Genomic DNA, 16,874 nt, shown 5'->3' on the forward strand with positions numbered 1-16,874 from the left:
CATATCATTTTATAGTATAGTCTTTAAAACGTATCTCGGAGTTGTGCATCATATCAAAACACTTTATTGCATATCAGTCATGTCATGCAACACATCATAATCTTTGATATACCATAGAGTTCTACATGTCATATCATTCAACATATAGTAGAGTTCAACATGTCTCATATCATCAAATATGTCATATCATAGACATATATCATATCATCGATTATCACATATCATATCATAAATATCTCACGTATCAAACATATGAAACATGCAGAGCCACGAGCATGTGTCACCATACATAAAACAAAATTCTAAACATTCCAATAGTAAGACCACTTATTTGGAGGGCCTTGGTCGACGTTCTATCTTATACTCAACTACGCTTGATTTTGTCCCTCGAAGTTTGTTCCAAGGTCCCAAGAGCATGATTGCATGTGTTTGTATTAGCATGACCCTATAGTGGGGTCACTTACTAAGTATTCTTCAAAATACTCAAATACTGTGTCATATCATTTTTCAGGTAAAGGCAAGACACACACGTACGAATAACGACAGCATCGCAAATAGAGACTATGGTACGTGCATAGAGTAGTTGAATGTTTAAATTTCTAGCCTTAAGTTATAATAGAACGTTTGCATTTCATTATTTAAATTATTTCATCTATAATTGTTTTTGTTTTAATTTTAAATTTTAGTGTTATGGTTTGAAACACTCTAGTTTGAAGTGTTCTTAAATAAATAAATAAATAAATAAATAAAAAACTAGCAATATATAAACTCATCATCTCTCCTTAACCATTTCAATAACCAAAACATAGGAATTTCAGAAACAATGGCGCTCCATCAAAACATCCATGTTCTCATGGCCACACCAGCCGTACATAGCCATCTAAACCCCATGCTCAAGTTCGCCAAATGCCTTATCACAAAGGGCATTCACGTTACCATCGCCACCACCGAGCCAGCCCGCCACACCATGCTCAAACACACTACAACCGCCGATCCCGATGCTACGAACCCGTCAATCCAATTCGAGTTCTTCTCGGACGGACTCGATCTCGACTTCGACCGTCACAGTAACTACGACTATTGGATCGACGTCGTGAGAACCAAAGGCTGCAAAAACTTATCAGACCTCATTGTCAAATTATCCCAACGCACAAAATTCTCGTGCATAATTCTCCACCAATTCAATCCTTTTTTCATACCCATCGCCAAACAAAACAACCTCCCTTGCGTTGTGCTTTGGATCCATCCTTGTGCCCTCTATTCCATCTATTACCATTTCTTCAACAAACTCGACGATTTCACCATTTTACAAGACCCGAACGAGGCTCTCCGATTACCCGGTCTGCCGTTACTCGACTTCGACGACCTCCCTTCCTTCATCCTCCCCAAGGCTCATCCCAGCCTCCAAAAACTCATCTCTGATTTTTTCACATTTTTGGGCGACGTGAAGTGGATTCTTGGGGATTCCTTTTACGAGCTGGAGGAGGAGGTTTTGGAGTCCATGAGCGGGGTTGTTCGGCCGATGGTTTTTCCGATCGGGCCGTTGGTGTCGCCGTTTTTATTGGGGAAGGAGGAGGAGGAGAAGGAAGAGAGGGACTATGGGTTGAGCGTAGACATGTGGGTGGCGGATGATTCTTGCTTGCAATGGCTCGATGGGCAGGATTTAGGGTTGGTTGTTTATGTGTCGTTTGGGAGTCTTATTGTTTTGTCTCAGGAGCAAATTGACAATATTGCTAACGGGTTGTTGATGAGTGGGAAGCCATTTCTTTGGGTGTTAAAGCGACCGTCGCCGGAGAAGGAGTCTACCGTTCGACTACCGGATGGGTTTCTTGAGGCTACTAGTGGGAGAGGGCTCGTCGTGAATTGGTGCCCTCAAGAACAGGTTTGTTTAACATTGTTGAGAATTGTTGGGAGTGTGTCCCATATTAGCTAATTTAAGGAATGATCATGGTTTTACAAGTGAGGGAATACATCTGCATTGGTACGAGGCCTTTTGGGAAGCCCAAAGCTTCCTAACATGATATCAGAACCATGCCTTAAACTTAGCCATGTCAATAGAATTCTCAAATATCGAACAAAGAATTGTGAACCTCGAAGGTGTAGTCAAAAGTGATTAAAATGTCGAACAAAGGGTGTACTTTGTTCGAGAGCTCTAGAGAAAGGGGAGGCTATTCGAGAGCTTCATAAACCTCAGGAGAGGCTTACAGTGTAGTTTGTTAGGGGAGGATTGTTGAGAATTATTGGGAATGAGTTTCATGTTGACACGGAATGATCATGGGTTTATAACAAACACGTGATCCAAAATAAAGTCATAAGAACTTTTTAGGGAATGATCATGAGTTTATAACAAACACGTGATCCAAAATAAAGCCATGAGAACTTATGTTCAAAGTAGACAATATCATACCATCGTGTAGAGTCGTGATTCATGATAAACATCTTGTTTTTTATTTAGAAATGATAGTGTTTTGTTTGGTAACCATTACCAAATATAACTTTTTTTTTCTTGGAAATGAGAGCTATAAATTATGACCTGATGAAGGGAATATTTAGTGTTTTGTACGTGTATTCTTAACAAGGTTCTGAAGCACAAAGCGGTTGGTTGCTTCCTAACTCATTGTGGGTGGAGCTCAACGCTAGAGACGGTGGTTGCCGGAGTTCCAGTGATAGCATTTCCGGAGTGGACGGATCAACCTACGAATGCCAAATTGTTGACGGATGTTTTCAAGATGGGTGTGAGGATGAGGAAGGGAGATGGTGGAATTGTTAGTTCAAAAGAGGTGGAGAGATGCATATGGGAGATGACCGACGGCCCGAACGCGAAGGCAATGGCGAAAAGGGCGGCTGAGCTGATGGAGGCGGGCAAAAGAGCGGTGGAGGACGGTGGTTCTTCTCACCGGAATCTTGATCTGTTTATAGCTGACATTGTTGGCAAAAATGTGACGGCCGAAGTGCATGCAAACGCTGAGATTGCATGAACATGCATTTTTTCTTTTTATGCGAAATAAGAAAATCCCCCACATAAACCCTAAACCCTTAACATTTTCTAACGACTCTAGGTCGACATCTCGGTTGATCCCGCTTGGGTTGATCCCGCTTGGTTACCCTGACTACTTTTAGCCCTTTTGAGTCAAATTTAAATTATTTATGCCCTCGTTATTTATATTATTAGGAATTAGTTTAAATTATTTTATGCAGGTTTTAATTAAAATTATTACGAATAAGTTTAAATCATTTATGCACAATTAAGTTGGTTAGTTTAAATTATTATAGGTAATTTTGAATTATTTTGTGCAAGATTAGGTGAGACAATTCAAACAATAGAATTCTAATTTAAGATTGTTGGACTCGTGAGGTATAATTAAATTTCAAAGAGCAGCGTTAAACTAGCATCAAGATGGGTGGGAGGATGACACGTGCAAGTGGCCTTACTATCGACTCGGTTGGAAGACTTGTCTTATGTATGATAACACGTGTTCAGTTGCCCTTGCACGTGTCGTGTATGTTTATATGATATTATGATGTGTTATGATGATGTTGTAACGACCCTAGATTTTCTAGTAACCTAGAGTCGTTACAGTCATCATAACATAATCATTTTGTGCGGAAACAAGGGTTTAAACTTCATTGTAGAACACAAACTTCTTGTTTCCTTGTAAAACTAAAATTTTCATTACTATTTTAATCAAATTTCAAAATGCATGAACGTGTCGAAATGTTTTAAATTTTACTAATTTTTCTTATTTCCCACGTTAGTAAGTAACCGTCCATGGCTCGAGTCCCTCAAAAAGTGGGTCGTTACAAATTGGTATTAGAGCTCTAGGTTAATAGATTCTGGAGACCATCTAGATAGAGTTCTAGAGTTCTTCATACCTAGGCTCCTAAGATCTAGAGTCTTCCTATCAAATTGGAACTAACCTGACATAAATTTGATTTTTTTATTTTTATTTTTATAACTACTAGAATTATTAATGATGTCTAGTTAGTAAAGTTTTTAATGATGTCTAATTAATCACTAAATTTAAATAAAATAAAAAAAATTATAATAAATTAATATATTTAATAAGTACCAACATAATTTCTAAAAATTAAAAATTTATTATTACAACGTCTTTAACAATTAAAAAAATTAATAAAAAAATCTAGAACGTAATTTTAATTTAAATATTAAAATCAGAGTCTTAAAATTAATTAATTAAATTTTTAATATATCCATGTATAATTATAACTAAAATATATTTATCTAATTCAGACAAAATAATCTCGAGTGCATCGTAATTGTGAATCTCCACCCCATTTGGAGGGGTCCCCTGGTGAAGTGGACATGTGGAAGTGAGATTATGATGCCAACATTGTGATGCCATCGTCGCAATTTGGAAGCAGAAATTTATTCAACAGACATTCAGTTCAATCTCTGGTGAAATCAAATTCTGTCTCTCAGTTTCCCTCTCCATATGAACTGAATTCAACTGCGCATGAACGCAAGATTTCTGGTCTCTTCACCATATGGGAACCCTCTCCTTCCCAATTGCGTCCTCCAAACCCCGCTTGTTACCGTCTCGGAGCCGAATTGCGTTTTCAAATCCTTCTCTTCAACCATCTTTCCCTTCTTCTGCGTTTTCCGTTCCTAATTTTCCCAATCTCCACCTTCGGCGGCTTGTTCTCTGCGCCACAGCGGTAAATGATCACTCGAATCACGAGGAACACCATCGTGTTCATAATCATCATCACCACCATCACCATGGTCACCACCATTGCGATCATGATGCGGAGCTGACTGGGCCTCAGAGAGCGCTGATTGGATTCGCTAAAGCTATTAGATGGACGGACTTGGCGAATTATTTGAGGGAACATTTGCAATTATGTTGCTGCTCAATGGCTTTGTTTGTTGCTGCTGCTGTTTGCCCTTATTTGGTGCCGAAACTATTTGTGAAGCCTTGCCAAAATGCTCTCATTGCCATTGCTTTTCCTTTAGTCGGGGTATGGATCTCTTCCACTCCAACATTTTCTTCTTTTTGCAATTGCTTGAATGAATGTGATTGTTGTAAATTTAGTCCTGAATCCCTTCTATATTTAAAACTTCTTGATGTTAATGTGGTTTTTATAATTCTGGAACTACTACGAGTTGTCAAGGTATAATAAACTGTTGATTTGATACAGTTCTAACTCGAAAATTTGGGTGTTCACCTGGTGATGGTTCATATCAATTAATCGATTCACATGATTTAAGATGAAAGTATTGTTACGAGGACTATGAGGCTTGAGCGAAATCGTTGAATATTTGAAGAAAAGAGTGGAGATGGAAATGAAGCCTCAGTTTTACTTTTCTTTTCTTTTCCCCAAGCGTCTATTTTAAATTCTTTATCTATAAGACCTTTCTTTCTCCGGGGATAGCCTACCTTCCTTTTTGTTTCTCTATATATTATGATATTTCTTTATAAAAACTTGTGATATATCTAATTTATGCCATTGCTTGTTAGGTCTCCTCATCCCTTGATGCTTTAACTGATATTAGTGGAGGAAAAGTCAACATCCATGTACTTATGGCTCTTGCAGCCTTTGCATCCATCTTTATGGGGAACGCCTTGGAAGGAGGGATATTGCTTGGCATGTTTAATTTGTCTCACATTGGTAAGAAACTCAATGCTAGCATAGCTGAATTACCTAGACTTGTTGTCGACCTTAACTTGACAATTTTAATGGTGATTGTAGCGGAAGAGTATTTTATAAGTCGTGCAATGATTGATGTCAAAGAGTTGAAGGAAAGTTATCCAGATTCTGCCCTTGTTTTAGATACAAATGAGGGTAAACTTCCAAATATTGCAGATTTGTCCTACCAGAAGGTGCCTGTCCATGATGTACAAGTGGACTCCTATCTATTGGTTGGTGCTGGTGAGGTATGTGATTTCAAATTTTTGCCATTACGATGAACAATTATCTAGAGAAAATGAATTAAGCACAATGCATTCACAAGATACAAAAGCTATATTTTTCTTTTTAGTTCTTATTTTCAAGCTTATGAATATGCTTGAGGAAGAGGGATTTCTCAAATCTGATAATATGGCTTGTAATCTTTGTCATTGGATGTTGCTTTGAGAGAAGATGCACATTGGAGCTGATCATACTGATTTAGATTGACATTGAGGCTACTCTTGACTATTCTTTTGAGGTAGTAGTTGGTTTGAGGGGAGTTAAACATACCAATGACCGAATCCTGATACTGTGGAGTGACTATGGGTATGGGTGTATCAAGAAAGGGGATGGGACTGTGCGAACACTGATCAAAGATTTGTTTATTCTACCCTTTGATGGTGCTGAGGGTATCCCTGGGAGCACAATGGCTATCCATGCTGGGTGGAGTTCGACCCAACTCTCATTAGCCACTTTGACCATAACTCAGATTCTCTGAGTGGTACATAGCGGTGCATCCCTCGAGGCACAACGAGGTTAGTCTATCCCACACTGGACCTTCATGCTCCCCAACTGTCGGACATGGCTTAGGACTCACTTGACATACCTTGACAACTAGCTTTGGCATAATCTTGCCTGCATCTCTCAAGGCACAATGGGGTTGGGCTATCCCACACTAGACCCTCTCGTGCCCCTACTGTCAGACTTAGCCTAGGACTCACTTGACGTCCCATGACTATTAGCTTTGGCATACTCTCCCCTCAGCTACTGGAGCGCGCCCAACTCTCATTGGCCACTTCGACCACAATACATATTTTGTGAGCTTCTCATAATGGTGCACCCTTGGGATGAGTCTCGCAAGCCTACCATGGAATTGACTCATCGTGACACTAACCCCACCAATAGCGAAGTCTAAAATCTCTCTGACTTAACTTTCTCGCTTGTTGGCACTTTTGAAGTTGTAGAAATAATTTTTTTCCAATGCACAATTTCTATGAGTAGCTGCTCTCACAGTTTGAGTGCCTAAATTTATTAAATTTTGTTACAATGTGTTGACATGATCATAATGGAAACTTGTATTTTACTAGTCTGTTCCTGTAGACTGTGAAGTTTTCCAAGGTAGTGCTACAGTCACTATTGAGCACCTAACAGGTGAAATCAAACCTTTGGAGATTACGGTGGGAGACAGAGTTCCTGGTGGTGCAAGAAACTTGGATGGTAGGATAATCGTTAAGGTATGCTTGTATCCTTTTCTTAGATGTAATTTAATTCCTTCAATTTAACATTGCTTCTTAAGATTTAAAGTTTACTTGTTGAGTTCAACAATGTGTGAGTAAGGAGTATTTGAACCTCTAAATCTCTTGGTCAAGGATATGTGTGTTAACGGCTTAACCAGTTTGACTATTAAAAGCTTACTAGTTTGAATCTGATTTCCAGTTAAACAATGAAAATCTTTTACCGCTCTTCCTGCTCAGAAGAAACCACCAAAGGCCTTTACAATTTTTGAAACATATTTGAAAGAAGTTTATATATGTTGCCTGTTTTCTCATGAAAATTAAATTAATTATATATATATATATATATATATATATAAAAACGGCTTACTGGTTTGAAACTGATTGCCAGTTAAACAAAGGAAATCTTTTACTGTTTTTTTACATGCTCAGAAGAAATCACAAAAGGCTTTTTCAATTTTTGAAGACATTTTTTTAAAGAAGCTTATAGATAGATAGATTGCCTACATTTATTTGTTGCTCTTTTCCTTCCAATGGTTGAAATCTGAGAGTTCCCAATGATTCGACTTTTGTATTGGATTTGCAAGTTCACCCGGTTAAGTTTGAAACTTGATGCAGGCCACAAAGACCTGGAAAGAGTCGACGTTGAGCCGGATAGTGAACTTGACTGAAGAGGCACAACTGAATAAACCAAGACTTCAGAGGTGGCTGGATGAATTTGGCGAGCATTATAGCAAAGCAGTTGTGGTTTTGTCCATTGCTGTTGCGCTTGTTGGTCCAATGTTGTTCAAGTGGCCATTTATTGGTACATCAGGTAATCATCAAAGTTTTTAATAATTTATGCCTACAATAATTATTGCTATATGATATTGCCAGAACCTCTGAGGCATATGTTGTTATATGGTTTAAAAATTGCATTTACTCCTTCCGTATGCAAAGTGTTCCTTTAAAAAAATGTAAAATAAAAGAATTAAAATAAATAAACTAATATGGTTTATAAATTGGATCACAAGTATTAGTTATGGATTCAAATTTGACAAGTTTTAAAAAAATGAGAAAGAAATGGATTTTTTTTTTTTTATATTGCTATTAGGATGTGAACATGGGAGTTCCAACCTTACCCCACGGACCAATCATGTGCAAACCTTCCCGGTCATCTGTTATTTTGGTATCGCGGCATCTTTGGTATTGTATCATATCAATAAAAATAATTACATAAAACAATTAATTGTAGAATGCTATTAGAATAGTAAGGGGATATTAGTAATTAGTTAGGATTTGACTATAAAGAGTAGTGGATGAGATGAAGATAGCATCAGTTTAGTTGGCTTAGGCTTGAGTATGCTCAACAGAGGGGAGGGTCCAAGAGTTATCTTTCGATATTTTCTGTATTATCGATCTTTGATGTCTATCGTAGTGGTATGCCACTTAACAAAGATTAATTTCCTAAGCTTGGGGACAACGTTAAAGCTCTTTGCGAATGGAAAGGAATGGCTAGTTATGGCTGGGAGAAAGAAGAGCATTTTTTTATAAGTTTGAATATGTTTATTTTTTCGAACCTCCTAGCATAAATACCAGCTTTTGACAAAATTATTATCAGCTTCAATATGATCCAAAAATGAACTTAAACAACTCAATTTCTGCAGTTTTCCCTCGTTCAAAATCAACAAGTTTGTGACATCTCCTACTTGGACCTTTCCGTCATAGTATGTGGTTCAGATGGCGTTATTTAATTGAATTATTATTCAAAGAATATCAATTAGATTCACTTAACCTAACTTATAGCTTGTGGTAATGATCTTCTGACCTTAATGTAGGTTCTGTTACAAGTTCACTAGGTGAATTTCTTACATTTCTATGGTTCTCCATTCCTCTCTTCGCCTCTTTATCTAACATGTCTTTATTTACTTTTCTCAATTGTGATTTGATGATTTTTCTTCGACTACAAATTATCCTATCTGGTATGATGCCTATTTAATTCTTTAGCTTGTAGAGGATCGGTTTACAGAGCTCTAGGCCTCATGGTAGCAGCATCACCTTGTGCTTTGGCCGTTGCACCATTGGCTTATGCTATTGCAATTAGTTCCTGTGCAAGAAAGGTATAACTAAATCAATTGATCATAAAACGATCTGAACTACTTGCACTTTATTGAGCAGTCAAGTGAACAAATTTTGCCCCATAATATATAAGATGACAAATATCCTTCCGCCTCTCTGAATAATGATATAAGCTTTTTGATATTTCCAGTGTTCTACAAACTACTTTAATATCTTGGTTCCATTTTTTTTTACAACAAAGATTATCTACCCTTGAACATATGGTATAGGATATTCTCGATTTTCAATCTTTTCTCCCCTTCCCCCCCCCCCCCCCCCCAAAAAAAAAAAAAAAAAAAAAATCTGTCCACTTACAGTTTTATTTAAAAAATTGTGACATTAATTCCTTTTTTCAAAAAGATTCTTTCACATATAAAAGGGAATATGAAATCTGATTTATTCAAACTGATACGGTTGCCCTTTAAAGACAGTTTTCATGTTTTTGATTAAAAATATAATAATTATCTGATAGGCCTCCAATTAAGAAAGGGGTACAAGGGAGAGGGTAATCATGTAAAGGGAAATTGAGTGCTATGAGAACTTGTTAGAAGGTTAGTCCGAGTAAGTTATCATGGGCATAGTCAGTATTTGGCTGTATTTAGCTTGCGGACAGAGAGAGAGAGAGAGAGATGTTTCTTTGAGCTGTTTTTTGAGTGAATGTTGGCTGGAGAGAATAGTGAGTTCTTGAATTCTCCCTTGGCCAGTGTTCTTTCTCTTTGAATATCAATAATATTAGACTGGTTCTATCATTATCCTGTAAACTTTTTCATGTTCATGAGCCATTCGTTAAAGATTGATATTTCAAAGGATCAAAACATCAAATATATGTTCAAAGAAAGTGTGGGCTCTTGTTTCACTGGTATGTAGTTTTGGATTGAAACGAAGAATGGGTTTTTGGTTAAAACTAGTGAGACTGGGTTGTATCAAGGAAGGTAACCTTTTCTTCCTCTATTCACTCTAGGCCTTCATGATTTTTTGACACACTTTTGTGACCTGCCTTTCTAAACTCAACTTTGCTAATGTTAACAACTTGGGGGCACGGTAGGGCCCACACCTTCTTTGATAACCTTTGAGAACCAGAGTTGTCGGACAAGAAAGTCTAGGATCTTGTTTCACTCGATAGGTTGTTTGGTTGGGACTACGATTGGGCTTCTAGTTAAACATGGTGAACTAGGTTATTACTACAGGTGGTAAATCCGATTTTACTTTTCTCCTTCCTTCTAGTCCTTTAATTTTTTTTGGCCCGCTTTTGTCAGCTAAGACGTGTTAACTAGGTGGCAGATGAAATTGTTCTTTTTCCTAGTATTGTAGAAGTGCAATTTAATTTTATTTAGTAAACTTCATCTTACTTCACTCCAGCAACCGACTTCTGAGCATTTTTTGTCCTCAGACAACCAAGTAACTTATTGCCTTGTAGTCTGTCATGCAACTCTTGCTTTCAAAATTCCAATAATTCTTGAAGATAGATTCTTCTGTTAGGTGAAATGAGAGCCTTTTGTTACAAGCATTTGTGACGATCATCTCTTTTGTTTTCACTTCAATGCAGGGGATATTGTTGAAAGGTGGCCATGTATTAGATGCTTTATCTTCTTGTCACACTATAGCATTTGATAAAACTGGGACGTTGACTACTGGAAGCCTTATTTTCAAAGCAATTGAACCAATTTACGGACATCAGGTCAGAGAAAACAAATCAGACTTTGGTTCCTGTTGCATTCCCTGCTGTGAAGAAGAAGCACTTGCTGTAGCAGCTGCAATGGAGAAGGGTACTACCCACCCAATAGGAAGGTACTTTTTAAGAAATATTTCCTCGACTATAGTCATCCTTTTTTAACATTTTTTGTTTCTCCTTTACCTGAAAAAGGTCTGTGAAAAAGGTCTAGCTGGATTTGATTGGAAATTATCATTTTTTTTTATATACATAATATTATCAGTTTAGTCTTTAGTGGGTTTGGGGGGTGGCAGCTGCAGATCGCCAGATCTGGGATACGTCTGAAATGTGCATACCAAATGCTGGAAATTTCATCTACGATTGTAGACTGTAACTTATATTTAGCCACTTTACCACTTTGTCTTGTTTTATTTTTGTGTACTGCGTGCAACATTAGATAAGTGAGCTGGCCAAATATTGATGATATACATATGGAATGGCTTAATACTAATATACATCTTGAAATTTCTCCTTTTCGGAGATCTTAGAAGTGCAACTATACTTGTGTTCTAGTGGTTATAAGATACCAAAAAATGAGATGAAGAAATATTAGTCAGACATCCCAACCCCCCCCCCCCCCCCCCCCCCCACACACACACACACATTAAAAAGAAAAACACGGCAGGTCGTACATAAATTAATTAACTGTACAGGTATTTATTTGCGGGCAATAAATCTAAGGATAATAGATGAACATGCATTTATTTTATGCCTCAAGTACCCACGTATTCCTTTTTCAAAATTTCCTTTCAGAGCTGTGGTTGACCATAGTTTGGGAAAAGACCTCCCTTCCTTTTCTGTCCAAAATTTGGAATATTTTCCGGGTAGAGGACTCGTTGCAATGCTGCAAGGTATTGAGGTAATGATTCTGCTATACCAAATAATTGATTTGTCTACTGTTATACATATACTTTTGGTGGGTGTTTTCCAATTTCTCTTGCGTACATTGTCTTTTCCTAATTACACTTTTTTAATTTGTTATATTTTCTATTTTCTATTTTTTGTTTTCTTTCTTTTTTTATTTTTTTTTATTTTTTGGGTGTGGGTTTTAATAATTAGATGATTACAATTCATATAAGTGTGTGTCTGTCATGTGCTTCTTGTCCATCCATACAACCAGCCACATCTATTAATCCATGATTTATTCTGTTGTGAGTTGTGACTTGTGACTTCATCATAAGGGTTTGGAGTTGGATGCATAACATCAAATAAACACAGTTAATATTTGATACTCTCTGTATGCTATCATGTATCTTGTGCCCGTCCTTTCTTCTGTATAAGTTTGTGACATTGTTTAATCTTTGCATGATATTGTGGTTTATGAATTGAAACGCAACAATTCTGCTAATAAACAAAGCATATAACATAAATCATTCAGAAAATCAACTAGTAATACATAGGACCAGTTGTTTATGCATAGTCTTTTTTAAATATAACTGAATTTATCGTATTGTATAGTCAGTCACTGGCAAGGTGACTTTTCATTCCTCTTGGTTGATTATAGTCAGGAACTGAAGGTGGGAAACTATTGAAAGCATCTCTGGGTTCCTTGGATTTCATCACGTCACTCTACGAATCAGATACCAAATCAAAAAAGATCAAAGAAGCTGCGAGCACGTCTTCGTATGGAAGTGAATTTGTTCATGCTGCTCTTGCAGTTGATGGGAAGGTAGAATTTAAAATTTAAAGAATGGATTAGGTTCCTGCTTATTCTATACCTTTCTAGTTTGGCAAGATATAATCTATCGTAGCCTTGTCTGATTTTCTTTTCTCATGAAGTAATGTTTAATGTATTTGAAACAAGGATAGTTCCTATGGTGTGGTTTCCCCAATGAGCCTGCATGTTAGGATTGATTGTTCTCAACGGATTTTATTTCTTGAGATCTGATTTAAGAATTGAATTTTGTTCATTTAAAAATGTTATAGGTTGGCTCTGGTGCTGTAATCGTCTCTGATTTTTTTTCTTACTCTAATGCAAGAATGCATCACTGACTGATAGAATCTGTGAGCTTCAAAGGAGTTTTATAGGACTACAACCTATAAGGAAATTTCCGAGAGTTTCCCTTTCCTGTCTCTCCCTAAGCCAGACTCTCACCACTGTAAAAACATAATTTGCCTCCCCACGACTTTTGATATCCATTTTTATCACCAGTATCCAAAAGAGCTTCCAATATACTCTCTAGATATGTGCCCCCTTCAGTCACTCAGTTATAAGACCCCAACTGAATGCATCTCATAACTTACAAAGTGATTAGTTTCCCCCTACACATTTCCTGCTATACATTTATAATTGGGTTAAAATTATATACCAGAAGTCACTTTTTCTTAACCATTCAATCTTACACCAAGACCTCATCTGTAGTCATTGTCTTGCGGAGCGACTTGATTGATATGCTAAGCCTCTGATCCATTCTATTAATGGCTAGCAGAGAACTCCATGGGTCCTGTAGAGCTGATTATGGACCGTGGAAATAGTTTTGTGGGAGGGAAGAGTGTAAGCTTTCCTGTAATTTGGTTTATAACAGATGAGAATAGAATCTGTTAGTGTGAGAATGGTGAGAATTAAAAGAGTTGTACATGAGAACTAGGTTGTAGTAGAATAAGTTAGGGAGACCTAGCATAGTTTGGAATAGATTTGTACCTCTCAAATAGCTTTGAAGTTTGTAATCTTTATATTATAATCAAACAGTGTATATGTCTCTCCGAGATCTAACATTTGGTAACATAGCTCTGTCATGGACATGTCACAAGGATGTAAAATATACGATAGGATTATGGTCGTTGAATCTCAATTAGTAGTTCCAATGATGTTCAAAGAATTCAAATGATGAAAATTGATTTGGCGCTATTATAAAAGATTATGAGATGAGTCAATTTCAAAAGAAGCATGAGGAATTAGACTGAACGATTGATGCAAACACATTCTGGTGAGGGAAACCAGAGTAAACTAGGCAGCAGAGGGGGAGGGAGAGAGTTGAATACGTTAATCTGGAAGGGAGTCAAAGCTTTAAACAATTCAGCTGGTAGACTGAAAAATTCCAGACCATCTCTCAAGCTTTGATTTAGATATCCCCCCCCACCACCAACCAATATTATTGAACAGTTACATCACTTCTTCATTAACTTCTCTAAGCGTGGTTATATCATGGGTTAAGCATACAATCTTCATGGGTCACCTTCTAAAAGCTTTAAATATGGCAAACCAATTATCAAGGATGCAAAACACTGATACCTTTTCTATCAATTTGAACATAATTTGCTTTCTTCATGGGTTAAGCATACAATCTTCATGGGTCACCTTCTAAAAGCTTTAAATATGGCAAACCAATTATCAAGGATGCAAAACACTGATACCTTTTCTATCAATTTGAACATAATTTGCTTTCTTTTCTCCAGCTTTTTCCCATCTTAAGCCCATTGAACTGCAACGAACTATTTATATTTTTAATCTGTCCGTAACCTTTGACTACTTGTACAAATGAACTATTCTCCTCGTCAAAATATCCAAACTCCCCAACGTTGAACTAGTAGACTGAACAACTCTATGCTTGTGAGTACACCATGTCTCAATTCTGAAGCTTGTAAATCCCCATCACCCAACAAACATTCTTGGACAATTCTTGCATCACTTCCCTTTCCCAAAGCTTTGCAAATCCCCAGGAAAACTTCTCTACAGCTTCCTGTGAAAACCCCTACTGGAACTACAATACCTCTTATTTTGCTCATTTTCTTTACAGTTGCAAGTTGCAACTCAATCTTCTTTTGTGATGTTTTGAAACTTGGAAGCCTCTAAACGATTGTACAACCCTTCTTTATTTACATTTAGTAATTGGAGTGGGTTGATTTTTTTATTAGGGTAGGACTGGTTACATTTTATAATTGTGTATAGAGTGGTAGATATTTAGTATTAAAGAAATGGCAGCTCATAGAAAAAATATTTTTGAATGCCACGTCCCGATTCTGTAATTCAAATTCAACAGTTATTTAGTATGGACTTGGTTGAAAACTTTTTATTACCATGGAGGTAAAATTGATACTTTGGAATATTAGAGACAAAACTGAAAAATGACATCTAGTTTTAGCTCTGAATGATCATTTTCATTTATATATCATTGGTAGTTAAATTTAATCCCCGACTCGAATTACCATATGATTTATCCTAAACTAGCCGTCATAAATCCATGTTTGTGGCTTACTGTTTCGACTTACTGCTGGGAGGGTGCAGGTTACACTTATTCATCTTGAGGATCGACCTCATCCTGGAGTTTCAAGTATAATTGCAGAATTAACGGATATAGCGAAACTTCATGTTATGATGTTGACTGGAGATCATGAATCAAGTGCAAGGAGAGTGGCAAAAGCAGTGGGCATCAAGGAAGTCTACTTCAGTCTAAAACCTGAAGATAAGCTTAGTCACGTGAAAAGTATCTCTAGGGAGCATGGTTGGTGTTTTTTTCTTCGTCCTCATTACCGTTTGACTTAATTATAAAGTGTTAATAAAGCATATACTCATTCCTACTATTGAAGTATCATGGTAATGGTAAGATGGTTCCCAGGGGACAGTCCAATTCTTGCTTTCTGTATATTTGTTTGTGTGCTAAGGCTCTTTGTTCCTCGTTTGCTGTTGAACATACAGGAGGAGGGCTAATCATGGTTGGTGAAGGCATTAATGATGCACCAGCTCTTGCTGCTGCCACCGTGGGAATAGTGCTCGCTCAGCGTGCTAGTGCAACTGCTATAGCTGTGGCAGATGTTCTGTTGCTGCGGGATAACATTTCTGGTGTACCATTCTGCATCTCCAAGTCACGTCAGACGACTGCCCTAGTAATTACAAGACAACCATTGTGCTCTGACATTCTTTCTATTAATCGTCACTAGTACTAACTCTCTACTTATTTGCTTGCAGGTTAAACAGAATGCTAGTCTTGCCTTATTTTCAATATTTATCGCCTCCCTTCCCACAGTTTTAGGGTTTCTCCCTTTGTGGTTAACGGTATGAATCCAACTCGTTTTTTTTTTATGTTCTCATGGATGTTCTTTACAAAAGCCTGGCAGATGCTATCCATACCCTCCAGAATGTAAATGTACTTTTTTTCATTTAAAAATGCAGGTTCTTCTGCATGAAGGTGGTACTCTTCTCGTTTGCCTCAACTCCATACGCGCTCTGAATAATCCCAGTTGGTCCTGGAGGCAGAACTTTAGTCAATTGCTACTGAAGCTCAAATTTAGGGGCTCGCAGCCAAGCCTTAATACCATCTCTACCACTGTACACTCTTCCCCTGTATAGCTCTGTTCTACATCTGTACAAGCTTCCCGTTTATAGCTCTCTCTCTCTCTCTCTCTCTCTCTCTCTCTCTCTCTCTCTCATTAAGCTACATTTGGGCTGTAAAATGTCAGACCATTTCTTAATGAGTTTTAGTCTTTCGATTTTGTGGGGGTGCCTTCCGTGTATATTAATTCAGTAGTTCATGGGGTATAATTTATAAGAAACCAGGAAGGAATATATTTGTTTTAGAAAGGTAGTGTATTTAAGCTGTAAAAAACTCTTTTATTTTAAGTTAATTATTTGCTAATTCAACTTGTGGTGTGTTATTAACAGAGAGATTCAAAATACAATTATGGTTTTCTACTGTATAATTGAATCAATTTTTCATTTGCGTATGTTTGTGTCATTTGTTTATGTGTGATTTGTTTATATGTTCAGTTCTATAATTTTAAATGTGATTTTAATTGATTGGAAATGATTTTGAATGTGACAGAAATAATTTTTTATAATTTCAAAATCACTCTCAAAGTTAGTCACTGGTGTTTGAAAGACGAAAATTCTTAGAAGCACGGGTAAGGTAGTCAAAGTAACATTTTTTGTGCTCATTTTCGTTGAATGTTGCATTGAAATGTTTAAAGATTTTTCTGTTCATATT

The 16,874-nt window shown here is 37.0% G+C and overlaps 2 protein-coding genes across 3 annotated transcripts; both read left to right on the forward strand.

Annotated features, from left to right (window-relative positions):
• Positions 1 to 813: 813 nt before the first annotated feature.
• On the forward strand, positions 814 to 3,028 carry LOC111795901 (UDP-glycosyltransferase 84B2). Its single transcript, XM_023678532.2, has 2 exons — positions 814 to 1,882; positions 2,580 to 3,028. The coding sequence occupies exons 1-2, from the start codon at positions 824 to 826 to the stop codon at positions 2,976 to 2,978; spliced, it is 1,458 nt and encodes a 485-aa protein (XP_023534300.2). The 5' UTR covers positions 814 to 823; the 3' UTR covers positions 2,979 to 3,028.
• A 1,254-nt stretch (positions 3,029 to 4,282) lies between these two features.
• Positions 4,283 to 16,531, forward strand: LOC111795369 (putative cadmium/zinc-transporting ATPase HMA1, chloroplastic). 2 transcript variants are annotated; one of them, XM_087124116.1, is made up of 13 exons: positions 4,283 to 4,980; positions 5,481 to 5,631; positions 5,713 to 5,897; positions 6,999 to 7,145; positions 7,764 to 7,959; positions 9,132 to 9,244; positions 10,789 to 11,030; positions 11,707 to 11,812; positions 12,458 to 12,622; positions 15,179 to 15,395; positions 15,590 to 15,777; positions 15,860 to 15,946; positions 16,064 to 16,531. In XM_087124116.1, exons 1-13 carry the CDS (start codon positions 4,507 to 4,509, stop codon positions 16,238 to 16,240), a joined length of 2,448 nt encoding a protein of 815 aa, XP_086980242.1. In that variant the 5' UTR covers positions 4,283 to 4,506; the 3' UTR covers positions 16,241 to 16,531. The 2 variants fall into 2 exon arrangements, with proteins under 2 accessions (XP_086980242.1, XP_086980243.1); XM_087124117.1 differs by lacking the exons at positions 4,283 to 4,980; positions 5,481 to 5,631; positions 5,713 to 5,897; positions 9,132 to 9,244 and having other exon boundaries at positions 7,006 to 7,145.
• Positions 16,532 to 16,874: the final 343 nt, after the last annotated feature.

This window comes from Cucurbita pepo, chromosome 5 (genome assembly GCF_057944985.1).
Source record: "Cucurbita pepo subsp. pepo isolate OVF chromosome 5, ASM5794498v1, whole genome shotgun sequence".
Classification (NCBI taxonomy): domain Eukaryota; kingdom Viridiplantae; phylum Streptophyta; class Magnoliopsida; order Cucurbitales; family Cucurbitaceae; genus Cucurbita; species Cucurbita pepo.